Source organism: Octopus sinensis, linkage group LG2, assembly GCF_006345805.1.
Source record: "Octopus sinensis linkage group LG2, ASM634580v1, whole genome shotgun sequence".
Classification (NCBI taxonomy): domain Eukaryota; kingdom Metazoa; phylum Mollusca; class Cephalopoda; order Octopoda; family Octopodidae; genus Octopus; species Octopus sinensis.
The window spans coordinates 46,229,177-46,243,902 of NC_042998.1; the positions used below are offsets into that span (position 1 = coordinate 46,229,177).

Here is a 14,726-nt window from a genome sequence, read left to right on the forward strand (position 1 = left end):
TTAAATTGCAATATAATTGTAATCTGTACCATCTGAAAGGTACTTGTAGAAAATTTCATTTAAAAATATTCATTCTTTGGAAAGTTATGAGGAAACAATGTTGGTGTGTGGTGGTGATGGCATTTGTGGTGGTGGTAGTGGTGTTGGAGGTGGGTGAGCTGGTGGTGGTGGATGTGGTGGTGGTGGCTTTTCATGTTACTGCAGGGGCTAGAGGCGGTTATCTTTAATTGTGGGTGTAAAAATTTGGGGGATTTAGGAAAGGGGGGTAAAGAAGAGGGCAATAAAAAGAACCAGGCAAAGGAGATGAATAAAAGAAGAAAGAGAAAAGGAGACGACACGCACAACAACACCACCACCAAAATCCGAGCAAAGCACGGGTCAAAATAGCTAGTCTTTTTATATGTAGGTATGCCAAATATTCTGGTTTTGCGAATATTACAGAGACAAGGGTATATATAGACCTAAAATAAACTAGTTTATAAATGAGGAATTGTTGTCATGGAGAGAACGAGAAGTGAGAGAAATAATTGCTATGGAAAATGTAACAGTCAGTTATGGATAGCATGACTTTGTGGATAATTTAACAGAAAATTACAAAGCAAAGTAAACAAAAAAAAAGAAACAAATGTGAAAGGAAGCTAATACAAACGCAACACTACACTGTTTACATAGTGCACGCGAATAATGAGCTCAGGAAAGCCACACTGAGATGTCTGCTTGACTGACAGGAAACTAAATTTCTAGGTGCATTGGTTACATGGCTGTAATTAACTGAACATAGTATTGTGAAGCAAAGGCTGTTGGCTATTTCAGTTGTCCGCTGCTTGTAATAAGATCATTTCTACTATACAGGTGATATAAATATTACCAGTGGTGGAGAATCTACAGAAAGGGAAAGCAGGTAATAAATATAACTGCAAGAACTGTTGCTGTTGTTTAATCTCATATAGGCCCCGGTTCAGCAAATTTATGCAAATTTATGATCAAAGGCATTTTAAATAGAATCATTCCATCAATATCTATAAAACTGAAATGCGAAAAAGTTGTTTGATTTCTTGGGTATTTGTCTAATTTTGGGATGGGAATGGATTGGCACCAAAATTTACACAGGTGGGTAAAATGGGGTGGGCAATGGTGTGAAGAGGGTTGCAAGTCACTTGGGGCTACCGTTTGGTTGCCATGGTGAGGAATATGGGAAAAATTGAGTTTTATGGGATAGACAGATTGCGCTGTTTGAATAATGGTGGCTTTTCGTGTTGCTGCAGGGGCTAGAGGCGGTTATCTTTAATTGTGGGTGTAAAAATTTGGGGGATTTTGGAAAGAGGGGTAAAGAAGAGGGCAATAAAAAGAACCAGGCAAAGAAGATGAACAAAAGAAGAAAGAGAAAAGGAGACAAAACGCACAAAACAACACCACCACCAAAATCCGAGTGAAGCATGGGTCAAAATAGCTAGTCTTTTTATATAACCAAAGCTAGGTAACATCACCACTGCCACCAACTGTCAATGCTGGATGATCATGCGTTCAGCATATTGCTAATTCTCTTTTTCTTTTGTCATTTCTTCTGTACTGCTCAGATCCTTAGGTCTCACCTGTTTTTTACCATGCTTTCTTCTCCCCCACCCTACTCCACCCACCACCACCATCATCACCATTGTCATCAACACTGTTGTCATTGTCGTTCTGTCATTCACTTTTCCATGCTCATATGAGTCAGAATTTATTGAGAAAGATTTCTTGTAGTCATATGCCCTTCCTGTTACTAACCTTCACTTGTTTCCAAGAAAGGGAATATTTTCCCGTGGCCAGACATGTTCTTCAAAAAAGACTGGAAATGAACATCACCTGTCTCATGGTGTTGCTTGTTTACAACTATTCCATGATCTCAAGACAAGGCTACACACAAACACACACACAGGAAGCTGCAATACAAACATTTCAGAGTGTTTGGATGTCAATCTGAAGACATGTACCAAGAGTGATAAAAATCAAACATCCAGTCAGCACCATGCCATGGTGTTTGGAGTGATCACTAGTGATGGCAACGTTATGCCTCTATTCATCTTCCCACATTGTCTCACACTCAACCCAGAGGCCTACACCAAATGCCTGGAGGAGGTAGTGCTGCCCTGGGTGAAGAGGGTGGCTGCTGGAAGAAGACCCTATGTCTGGCAACAGGACTCTGCACTATGCCAAACAAGCAGCAGAACCCAGCCATAGCTGTTAGACAATTTCTGTGACCACATCACCCCTAACATCTGGCCACCTAACTCCCCACACTGCAGCCCCCTTGATTATTATGTGTTGGGTGCAGTTGAGTGAGAGACTAACAAAACTTCTTGTAACACCAAAGATGAACTGAAGGCAAGGATTATGTCAGCATTCACCAACAAGGAAACCATCCAGAAGAGTTGCAGGAGATTCTGAAATCATCTGGCAGCCGGGGTTGAAGTCAATGGCGATTTTATTGAATAAATTTACTCTTTAGTATTTCAAAACATTGCTTAGAAAATATTTTTCATTTTTAACCTCGTATATAGTACGCTCTAGGGATTTTGACCTTTAAATTTTGGGAAAAAAAGTGCGGATTATACTTGAGGATTTACGGTACTTGTAATTTTTCTGCTCTTTTCAAATATATTCACACCCTTTAGTGATGTCTAAACAAAAGCTGAGTCACCATTAACTGCGAAAAAATTTCTAAAGCAACATGCAGATTCATAAAAACCATAGTTCTCAAAATATGTTAATCATACGGTTATAGTAATTACATGTTAAATAAAATTAATGGCAAGTATTGACATTCCCTTCCCTCCCTCCCCTTCTCTCTAGCTCTCTATCTATCTGTCTATCTCTTTATCTATCTGTCTATATCCCTGTACAGTTATGCATATGAATGTGCAGCTGGTATAATTTAATCTATATTTTCCTTTCAAATATCATTCTAGTTTCATTATATATATATATATATCATCATTTTTCCATGCTTGTACAGGTTCAGATAGGATTTGCTGAGGTGGATTTTCTATAGAAAGATGCCCTTCCTGTTGCCAACCTTCACCTGTTTCCAAGTGAGGTAGTATTCCCCATGACCAATCATGTTTACATGGAAGGCTGGAAATGAAGGACACCACCTACAACATGCTGACATTCATTTACAACTGCTACATGAAGACAAGGCAAGGAGACAGCAGCACATGCATGCATGCTTACACACAAGCACATTATTTACATTATTTACATTTGACAAGATGAGGACAAATATCTGTCAAATGTAAATAATGTACATAATTCCTCCTCTCTCAAATATAGAACTGTATTATCTAATCGGTATGGAGCCGACATAAGACATGCAGAGAAACTCTATCAAAAACTAGCTCAGCTTTCAAACCATCTAACTTTCCTGTGTAAATGTAGAGACTCAAAGCTAATACCACTTGGCTTGAATGTAATGACATCATTGCATTCGTATAAAGCTCAAAGAGTAACGGAAAGGGCAGGACATGTCTGTGTCCATGAGAGGATCCATTATAACCACTGGAAAAACCATCAACTAAATAATGAAATCAGAGAGGGGTTATCTTCATTACTTAGGAAAATAACCAGAGATGATGATAGAAAGAGAATTCAACAAGATCTAGAAAAGCCGCACAAGAAAGAATTTGAAAAAGTGAAGACATGCCAGATTAAGAAGTTTATGAAACTCAAAGGTCAGAGAATGAAGACTGAAGTCCGTTACCCATCTGTGAAAGCAGTAATTAATGTAAGTAGCAGACAACTAGAAAGCTCTGAAGAAGCAGTACTAAACAAAGGTCTCAACTTTGCAACAACCATCAAGTGCATTCCATACTTGGACATAATAGTCCCTATTGAAGAGATAGCCATAAAGATACCAAAAGATGAACTAAGGTGAAAAGTGAGAGAGGTACTAGAAAAAGCGAAACTCCTCAAACCATATATCAACACGGATCACTTTACACCAATGAAGTACAGACAACTGACTCAACACTAAAGTAAACTACCACACATGTACAGTCTCCCTGAGATTCACAAGGATGGTATTCCATTAAGACCTATAGTGAGCTGTAGAGATTCAACATATCCACTGAGCCACTTCCTTGTGGATATAATCAGTCCATTAGTAGGAAAGTTAACATCGTACATGAAGAATTCCATTTCACAGAATTGATCAAGGATATCCCCATTGGATCCAACCAAATGGTGAGTCTAGATGTGATAAGTTTGTTCACCAAAGTCCCAACTGATGAAGCACTATTGGTGATTCAAGAAAAACTAGTGGCAGACACCCATCTAAAAGAACGTACTAGTATACCAATAGGAAACTTGATGGAAATGTTGATCTTCAGTGTAGAAACTACCTACTTCAGAATGGACACTAATATATATCAACAGAAAGAGGGTTTAGCTATGGGTTCGCCATTATCACCGATAATAGTCAATATATACATGGAATACTTTGAGAATTTGGCTTTAGGATCAATACCACTAAACCCAACCCTATGGCTGTGATATGTTGATGACACCTTTATACTCTGGTCCCACCAGGAAAATGTCCAAGTACTGTTAGATCATGTGAACTCAATAAAGACATCCATACAGTTCACAATAGAAAACGAAAACGACAATCAGCTAGCATTCCTGGATGTATTAATAACACGCACCAAGTATGGATCCAGGATATCTGTATACCACAAGCCAACCTTCACTGGACGATACCTCAACTTCAATTCCCACCATCCATACAGTGTAAAGAGAGGGATTGCTCAGTGCCTAAAACATCGTTCAAAGAATATAAGTAGTGATCATGATACACACCATGATGAAATGATCAAGCTCAATAACAATCTGTTAAGCAACAACTACTCCAAAAACATACTGTCCACTCCAATTATAAAGAAAAGACATGTGGCTCATATAACATCAGGACAGTATTCAAGAGTAATATAATACTTCACAAATATCTCCTTCGAGTAAAACCACCAGTAGAAGAGAATATGGCCAAAGACTGCGTGTACTCCATCCCATGCAGCTGTGGTAGGTTATACAGAGGGGAAACATGCTGCCCCCTCAAAATAAGGGTAGAGGAACATCGCAAAACTGTGACATGAGGAGGTATTAATAAATTGGGTTTAGCTGATCATGTATGGAAAAATGGAGACCACCTCCCCCTGAGGGATGAAGTTAAAATAATAGACAGAGAACACCACTGGAAAATATGAAAACTAAAAGAAGCAACACATATGCTAGGACACAACAACCTGCTAAGCAGATATAAGTAGCATATGGGAACCGGTATTAAGGAAGGATAGGAGGATATTAGATTTATAAACCCTAAAATAATTACATCGAAAAATACCTTAGGAATGAGAACCTGATGAAGGCTGGAGAATATATCAGCTGAAATGTAGCGTGTTAACAACAAACAAAATAATTCCTCATCTCAAATATAGAACTGTATACAAACAAGCATACACACATACACACACACACACACAATAGGTTTCTTTCAGATTCTGCCTGCCAAATCCTCTCACAAGGCTTCGTTTGGCCCAGGGATATAGTAGAAGACACTTGTCTAAGGTGACATGCAGTTGTACTGAACCTGAGACTATATGGTTGGGAATGAAACTTCTTACCACACAGCCATGCCTATGCCTATTATGTCTATATGCACATATGTGTGTGTGTGTCTATCTACGTGTGTGTGTGTGTGTGTGCGTGTATGTAACCCAAAACTATCAAAATATATATATAAACATGTAAAAAACATACATTGTTCCATCATTTAAATATTCATTTTTTTTAAACCTCTATGATACATTAACCTTTAATCATTGAGACTGACCAGATCCAACAACTCATACCTATCCAACAATGTCATTCTGAAAATAAACTATCACATCTTCAAAATCTCTAAGCTACAAAATGTATCAGTGTCTACCTACTTAATTATATCTCACTTCGTTTGTGAGAACACCCGGGCAAGTGGGTTAGAGTGTAGCATTCATGGTTGTGAGATCATAAGTTTGATTCCTGGACCAGGTATGCATTGTGTTCTTGTGTTCTTGAGGCAAAGTGCTTCATCTCACATTGTTCTGCAATCTCTTTGACATCTGACATGTGGAACACATACAAGTTTGGAGGGGCAGGGTTGTTGTTTTGAAACTGAAATCTGATCTCTTTTACTCTTTTACTTGTTTCAGTCATTTGACTGCGGCCATGCTGGAGCACCGCCTTTTAGTCGAGCAAATCGACCCCGGGACTTATTCTTTGTAAGCCCAGTACTTATTTTATCGGTCTCTTTTGCCGAACCGCTAAGTAACGGGGACGTAAACACACCAGCATCGGTTGTCAAGCAATGCTAGGGGGACAAACACAGACACACAAACACATACACACACACATATATATATACATATATACGACAGGCTTCTTTCAGTTTCCGCCTACCAAATCCACTCACAAGGCATTGGTCGGCCCGGGGCTATAGCAGAAGACACTTGCCCAAGATGCCACGCAGTGGGACTGAACCCGGAACCATGTAGCTGGTTAGCAAGCTACTTACCACACAGCCACTCCTGCTGTTTATTTATATATATATATATATATATATATATATACACACTTTGGGTATGGTAGATGAGTTCAGCAAAAAAATTAGATTCTGATGAATATGGTACTTAAGTTGAGGCACCAGAATTTAGTATGGTATTATCCATACAATTTCATCTGAATCTAAATTTTTGTTTATTTTGATTATATATATATATATATATATATATATATATATATATATATATATATACAGATATACCTCAATTTACATTGTTAATTGGCTCCAACATATGTGACTTGAAAAACAATATAACAAAAAATCATTAAAAAAAATTTCTAAGCATATATCTGTTTGAATAAACGATTTGTACATATTTTCACATATATTTTATTTGATTTTCCATTCAGTATTGATTTTTAGGTGTTTTTAGATTTTTATGCTTTTAAATATGTTCACTGAGATCAACATGAAGTTGGATGAATTGACGAAAGTTAAGGTTTATTTTTGCATTAATGGAAGTTAAGGTTTATTTTTCCATGTAAAGTAAAAAAGGATGTAACTTAGAACAACATAAGTTGATTGACCAACAAACTGACCTACCTATTTATCTAAACACAAATTCACATGCATGTTGTTACTGAAAGAGATATAGCACAGTTGGTATGTAAGAGAATTAGATGAGAGGAAAAGCGGTTTGAATTTGTGCTACTGATGTCCTCTGCCTAATGAGATAATTATGGATGTACTTAACTAGGAGTAAATATTTATCTACCATACATTGATTGACCTAACAAAAGTCTTTGATAGGGTTCCATGCTCTGTAATCAGATAGGACTGGGTTACAAAATCAAGATCATAGCTACAGAAGCAGTGAAGGAGTAGGATTTATGATGGAAGATTTAGAGTGGCTGGGGTGGGAAGCGGTGAAGCTGAGGCAAGAGTGGGAGTCAGGTGAATATATAGAAAATAGATGTGGAAAGGAAGAAGTTTAGGTGATCAATGATGATAGAGGAGGAGGAGATGGTTGAATAGAACTCGAGGGCTAGGTAGAAATGATTGATGAAGGTAATGAGAGTAGTGAATTAAGAATGAGTGAAGGAGGTGGTTCTGATGTGATCCTTGATGTGTTTACTATACAGTTCAGAGGTGGAACCTGTGAGCCAGGCAAAGACTTGAGCCCTGATGTAATCTACAAAGAGGTTAACATAGCTAAGACCTATCCTAGTTCTCAGGGACATCCCAGTGATTTGCTGGTAAAATTTGCCATGGAAAGGAAAAGAATAAATTTAGCAAGGCAAAGGGAAGCAGAGGTGCTGGGTTTGAGGTTAGTGTGATGATCTTAAAAATACTTGAGGATGAGAAGATTAGCATTGTGTCGGCTGATAATGTATAGGGATTTAACATCTATATAGTGAAGAGGTGCATGGAGGAGCTAGATGAGAAGAGTATGAGGAGGGCAGTAACTATGGGTTGGAAGAGCAGTAATTGTTTGCTTCCCCACCAGTTTTAGTTTCCATACACACTCCACAAACTCTGTCCTTCCACTCACTTCTCTTACAATGAAATGTATGCAGCTGTCAAGGGCAAAATGTAAAACCTTACAAAGTGACCAGTTCAGATAGTTTCCTGTCTATGGTCAACTGGAGAATATTTTGATGACTTTGTTCATGAAAACTGTAGAGGTATTGCATGAGGTACCTAGATAAAGATGTGGATGATTCTTGGTCGAGGTGGGTAATGGATAAAAGGTAGTCGTATAGTCATTGAAGTCAACATTGATGCAGTTGACACCAAGCAAGTCGTTGGTGCATGAGTGGGGAAGAGCGTAGAGGCAAAAAAACTGAACTTTGGGTATGGTTATATATAACCAGCTCTTTGACAACTCAGAACCTCTCTTTCCCTTTTTTGTGGTCATTATGAAAGGTTTCACACAGCTAGATAAATTAGGAGCTTTCTTGCTGTCATTACACACGATTGATGTTTTGTTCTTGAAACTTTAATGAAAACAAAGTCGTCATTTTTGAGAAACTTTCTTATCTGTCTGATTATGGATCAAATATCATGTTATTGACATTTTATCAACCATTTCACCAGAAGATAGGAGGATTAAGGTGACAACATTGAGTCTGCTGTGTTTAGTTTGTTTTATTCATATTTTCTCAGTACAAATTCACAAGATTTATTTTTTACTCGAGTCAGTCATTATACGGCAGCCATGCTGGGGCACCACCTTGAAGCCACTGGTCAAACAGATCGATCCCAGCACTTATTTTTTTTTAAAGTTCGGTACTCATTCTTTTGGTCTCTTTTGCCAATCAGCTAAGTTATAGGGACGCAAACAAACCAACACAGGTTGTCAAGCAGGGGTAGGAGACTCACACACATGCGCGACAGACGTCTTTTCGTTTTCCACTACCAAGTCCACTCAGAAAGCTTTATGAAAACAAGTAAAACTAATTAATAGCTTCAGGAAAATAAATAAATAAATAAAAACTTTAGATTAGGTCACTAGGGCAACGAAAGAGTAGATTGAATACTCATTCACCTGATATACAACATAACATTCCAGTAATAGCAAAACGATTATGCTATTTGTATTTTACCATTCCAACTAAGTTCTACTGACTATTTAAATTTTTTTTAAAAAACGTAATTACATCCAATTAGATTATATGTTTGTATCAGAAATACATAAAAACCGTCTTTTATTTTGATTAAATTCAAATACGTCATCTTAGTAATCAAAACTTAGTGTTACAAGGAATGCTGGAGTTATGTGGGCGGGTCAAATATGCAGGGAGAGTAAATTGTCACATTCATTCAACTAAGAGAGAGAGAGAGAGCCGCGAAACAAAAAAGGAATACAAACGCTCAAGGGAAATAGCAAGCAAGCATCTGTTAAGTACAGAAGGGTCACACAGCTCGAACTATACTAAATACTCTGACATACACACACATTCAATATATGTATGTATGCACATATGTAGATGTACGTGTGTGTGTGTGTGCGTATATATGTGTGTGTGTGTGTGTACATTACACAACGTATATTAAAAGCTAAGGAGAGCTTCTGTGCGTTTATTCGACTAGAAGTAGCAACCAAATCCTTTCAAATCACACACTGTCGTCCTATATAAAGGAATGATACATCGGCTACTGTAGTCCTAGATATGCAAAAAAAAAAAAAAAAAGTGCAATGGTCGTAAGAGGAACGCCTTTCATCATACGTCTATTCAATCAGGCTAACTTGGGTGGGACTGAGCAACATCAACACAATATTGCTTACGTGCGCAACAACATGTCACATACAAAGAATCTATTTTTAAAATAAGGAATACATCTTATCGATTAGAAATATCAATCCAGCACGTGAAGGGAACAGACGTTTGTTATATTTTATTGGGATGAAAAGAAAGTGGATCTCAGTGAAACGAGAGAAACGGTTGATGTAATTAATTAAGAGCAATCTGGTTTACGCCTTGTTTAATTATTGAAAACCACTGGGTTCCTCAGTTTCAAGGTATTTATCAAATCGAATATTAACATTGATTTAATGTTGAGAAAAACAAATGTGCTTGCATTAAAAGAAAATCCGCCCACCGCAGAAAATTTGGGACAGATATATATTCATATATACATACATACACACACATGGGTTGTGTACAACGTTATTACAATGTTAATTATTAAGAAATATACAGAGGAAAAATTTTGTTGACATTTATAAGAATATTAAACATTATCAATTTTAATTGACATTTGTCATCGTTGTTCGAAATATCACACCTGTTGATTATAATTCTTTCTAGCAGTTTTGAGAGGAAAGGAATTAGCCGATACCATCGATCCAAGTACTTGACTGGTACATCATTTAATCGACCCCGAATAAATAATAATATGATAATAATAATAATAATAATAATAATAATAATTCTTTCTACTATAGGCACAAGGCCTGGTATTTAACGGAGGCGGATTAAGCGATTATATGGACCCCAGAGGTGTTCGACTGCTACTTATTTTATCGACCCCCGAAAGGATGAAAGAAGTCAAACTCGGCGGAATTTGAACTCAGAACATAATAAAAAAAGGAAATAATAATATAATTAAAAAAAGCTTGATAAACTATGAGTCACAAAGCGAAAGTTTACAAGTTGAATTACGTAATAAAAAGTACGTTTAAAAGTTGTTATATGAGTATTTCTAAGTATATACATATGTATGTGATGGGTAAATAAATATATATATATATATGTGTGTGTGTGTGTGTGTGTGTATATGTGTGTGTGTGTGTGTGTGTGTATATATATATATATATACATATACATGTGTGTGTGTGTACGTGTACAGACAAAGAGAGAGAATAGGGTGAAAAATAAACCAAACATGGGAACAGATATAACTTACTTTAACACTGATATTTTTTGCGGCAAAATATCCCACAGAAACCGATGTTAAACTATCGAGCTCCATAATCAGAATCAGTTAGTGAACAGCACAACTTTCCATTTCTGTTTCCCTGATCCAAGTTGTCGAACCCGCCTGACTGTTTTCGACGCAACAATCAGATTTACGAATGACAAAAATAGAAGAGTGCAAACCGCGCGAAGCTCACCCAACTGCTGTGTTCAACTTGCTTAGCCTTGCAGAACCGTAGTCATATTAAGAGAACGGGAAAAAGAGGTGAATGTTTAAACGCTTAGACGACACACGCACAAATATATTCGTATGTGTGCACACACACAAGCGCACGCGCGCACACGGAGGCATAACTACACAAGTGTGCCTCGTCCCCCCCCCCCCCCACCGCATTTGTTTTCTTCTATCTTTCTAAACAATGGATTTCTTTTAATGAAATTTTCAACACACACCTTTCAGATAGTCCAGATTACGATGATATCGGAAGTTAATGTGGAAAGAGGCGGAAAAAAAAGTTGGGTGAGGGGCACATTCGTACTGTCACGCGCGCGAGTATGTACGTGTGTGTGCGAGCACCCACCACATTTTTTCATATTAAATTCTTATATAAACGGAGTCTACACCAACGGAAAGGTATTTGTAGAAAATTTTATTACAAAAATAACCATTTTTCTTAACGTTATGAGGAAACAAATTCGAAGATGGGGGTACATTTGTGTAGACGTGTGTCTGTGTGCATGTGACTGCACTTGTGCAGTACGAAGGAGCTTGTACGCTGAGGCTCGCCCTGCTTGAAATAGCAGCTAAATTTCTCTTAAAATCACAACACCTGTGTTATGAAATGAAGGAAAGATTGGACAATGCAGTTTGACCCGGTCATAAAAAGAAAATACTGTAATAGTTGTAAAACAACTTCCTCTAAACGAATATGACAAAAAAAAAAAAAAATGCGCGCTCGCGAAAGGGGTGGTGGAGGAGAGGACTCAGAAAATTCCCATCTTCAGTCCATGGCCTTTAAACTATAGTTGTTTGGCCCGGGCCGGAAAAAAAGAGGATCGAGTAAGCAGTCCAGCTTTGATTATATCATTTTTATGGTGAGGGGTTTCTTTAAAAATGATACATTTGTAAGTCTTAAAGAATTTTTAGTTGAATGAATAGACACCAAAACTAATGTTTTTTTAAGCGTGGTACTTATTCTATAGGTTGCTTTTGCTGAACCACTAAGTTAAAGGGACGTAAACACACCAACACCAGTTATCAAGTGGTGATGGAGGACAAACACAAAGACACATACACACATGTATATATATATATATATATATATATATATATATATACTAGCAGTATCGCCCGGCGTTGCTCGGGTTTGTAAGGGAAATAACTACATAAGCATTTTTAGAGAGTTACTTCCCTTATAGATGCCAATTCGGGCTTTCTTAGCCATTTCTGTTTTGGTGTCTTCAAGCCATGAAGTCGTTGTTCTAAAAGAACGCTGGTCAACTTGACAACGCATTACGACGTTGATTTCCTTAAACTCCCTTCCCCACAGCTTCACGAGGGGGAGAAGCAAACAGGTGCAGATGTGAGCGTGGACGCCAACTCCGCCGCCATCGACACACGAAAAATTATGCATTAAAATGGAATAAAAAATGATGTTAAATTATTTTTAAAATCGTAGACTCATCGTAGACGCGCGCTAATACTCAGACGGGCTTGATATGAATCACGACTATAAGATACCCGAATTTGGTTAAACTGCACCGCAAAATGTGGGAGGAGTTAGGAATCTAAATCGTAGGAGACAGACACTCACACAACTACAGTTTTATATATATAGATATATACTTACACGTACTGCAGACTTCTTTCAGTTTCCGTCTACCAAATCTACTGACAAGGATTTGGTCAGCCCAAGGCTACAGTAAAAGACACTTGCCCAAGGTGTCATACAGTGGGAGTGAAACTAGAACCATGTGGTTAGGAAGCAAGCTTCTTTATTTCTTTTAAATTGCCATAAAGGCATTACATAGATGGGGACATCATGTTAAGATAAAAATATGATGCTATGAATGAATGACACATGAAAATGAACATGAAAAACATTAAAATCAAAATATTAAAATAATGATACATGGATGATAACTTGAGAAATGAGAATTTGAAAAGTGTGTTACTCACCCCACACTGAGTAACACCACTCGCCACCTCTGAGTCCTGAGTCCTCCTTAGTCTTTGATTTAGTCTTTCACTTACCGTTTTCCCCATCACTGAGTGACAACACTCTCTCCTCCATGTACATGTAACCTTTTTCACCGGGGGAGGGATCTTGTAAATTTTGTGGTGTCTTCTTTTTTTTCCTGTGGGGGGAGAGAGGGTGAGTCTGCGTGGTCTTGGGTGCAATGGAGTTGGTCTGGGGTCCCACATCACCCTGACTGTTCTTCCTCTTCTTTCTCTTTTTCCTTTTATTCTCCGTCCCTGTCCATTCATCCTCCTTGTTCCTTCCATCTATCTGTACTTCTTCCTTTTTCTCTTCCATCTCCAGCACCACTTCTTCTGTAGAATGCAGTGAGTTCTAATGTGGCCTTTCTGGCCACATTTAAAGCATCGTGGAACTCTGCCCTCTACCCATACTCTCAATACTATTTCTCCCAACGTCACTGTCCCCACCAAATTTTCCAGTTGCTTCACCTCCACTTGTATGATGATTTCCAATGTTTTTCCTTTATATCCTCCTTCCTCCATCTCTATAGCTTGGAGGACAGCTACCTCCTCCTCACTACCAACGAGGACAACTGCCACAACCCAAGCCACTTCTATATCGGGTGGGATTCCTTCTACCCTCACCTTAGAAGTCTTTGTTCCAAGGTACGTGGGTAGAAGCACCACTTCCTCCCTTCTCACTGTTGTACTCGCCAGCCTCTTTGCCTCCTCCGCTGTCCTAAACTGGACAACCACCATCCCATATCCATTTCCTTTTGCTATGTATGTCACTTCCTTCGAAAGCCTCATCAATGCTTTTTCTACTTTTTCCATTTCCATACGCTCCACCTTCCTACTCTCCACTGAGTACACCTTGAAGGTAATGGTCATCTTTTCCATATTTACCATAACCTTTTATGGGTGTAATAACTTTACATCACTGCCAACCTTCTGTGTCATCTTACACAGCTTCTTCAGTCTGGTTAGGTCCACGTCCCTTTTTATCACCTCTGAAGCCTCTGTAAAACTCTTTACTCTTTCTAACTGCTTGTCCATTCTATTTACCGCCTTAACGAGCTCCTCCTCCACTGAGGACAGGTCATACTCACTAAGGTCTGAATACATTTCTTACAACACTCACCGACAAACCGCTGCCAAGCAGCTCAAAAAATTCTGTCTGTCTTGTCAAAAATCAACACAACGAATAGAATGATGCATGCGCAGGAAGCAAGCTTCCTACCACACAGCCACATCTGTGCTTTTATGCCACACACACACACACACACATACAGATATATATGTACATATGTGTGTGTGTATGTATATATATATATATTATATATATATATATCATACACACACACATATGTACATAGATATCTGTATGGTGTGTGTGTGACACACACACCACACACACACTAAGATATATATGTACATATGTGTGTGTATGTATATATATATATATATATATATATACATACACACACACATATGTACATTATATATCTGTATGTGTGTGTGTGTGTGTGTG

At 38.0% G+C, this 14,726-nt stretch overlaps 1 protein-coding gene across 5 annotated transcripts in view; it reads right to left on the bottom strand.

The window, feature by feature from the left end:
• Positions 1-13,276, bottom strand: part of LOC115232480 — a 53,559-nt gene extending 40,283 nt beyond the window's left edge. For 3 of the 5 annotated variants that reach the window (XM_036513017.1, XM_036513013.1, XM_036513020.1), the window contains exon 1: positions 13,175-13,276. In XM_036513017.1, the coding sequence (XP_036368910.1) occupies positions 13,175-13,261 (87 nt within the window). In that variant the 5' untranslated portion in view covers positions 13,262-13,276. Of the gene's footprint in view, positions 1-10,984; positions 11,347-13,174 lie in introns of those variants that run through there. The other 2 variants (XM_036513027.1, XM_029802379.2) reach the window with 2 other exon arrangements.
• Between the last annotated feature and the right edge of the window lie 1,450 nt (positions 13,277-14,726).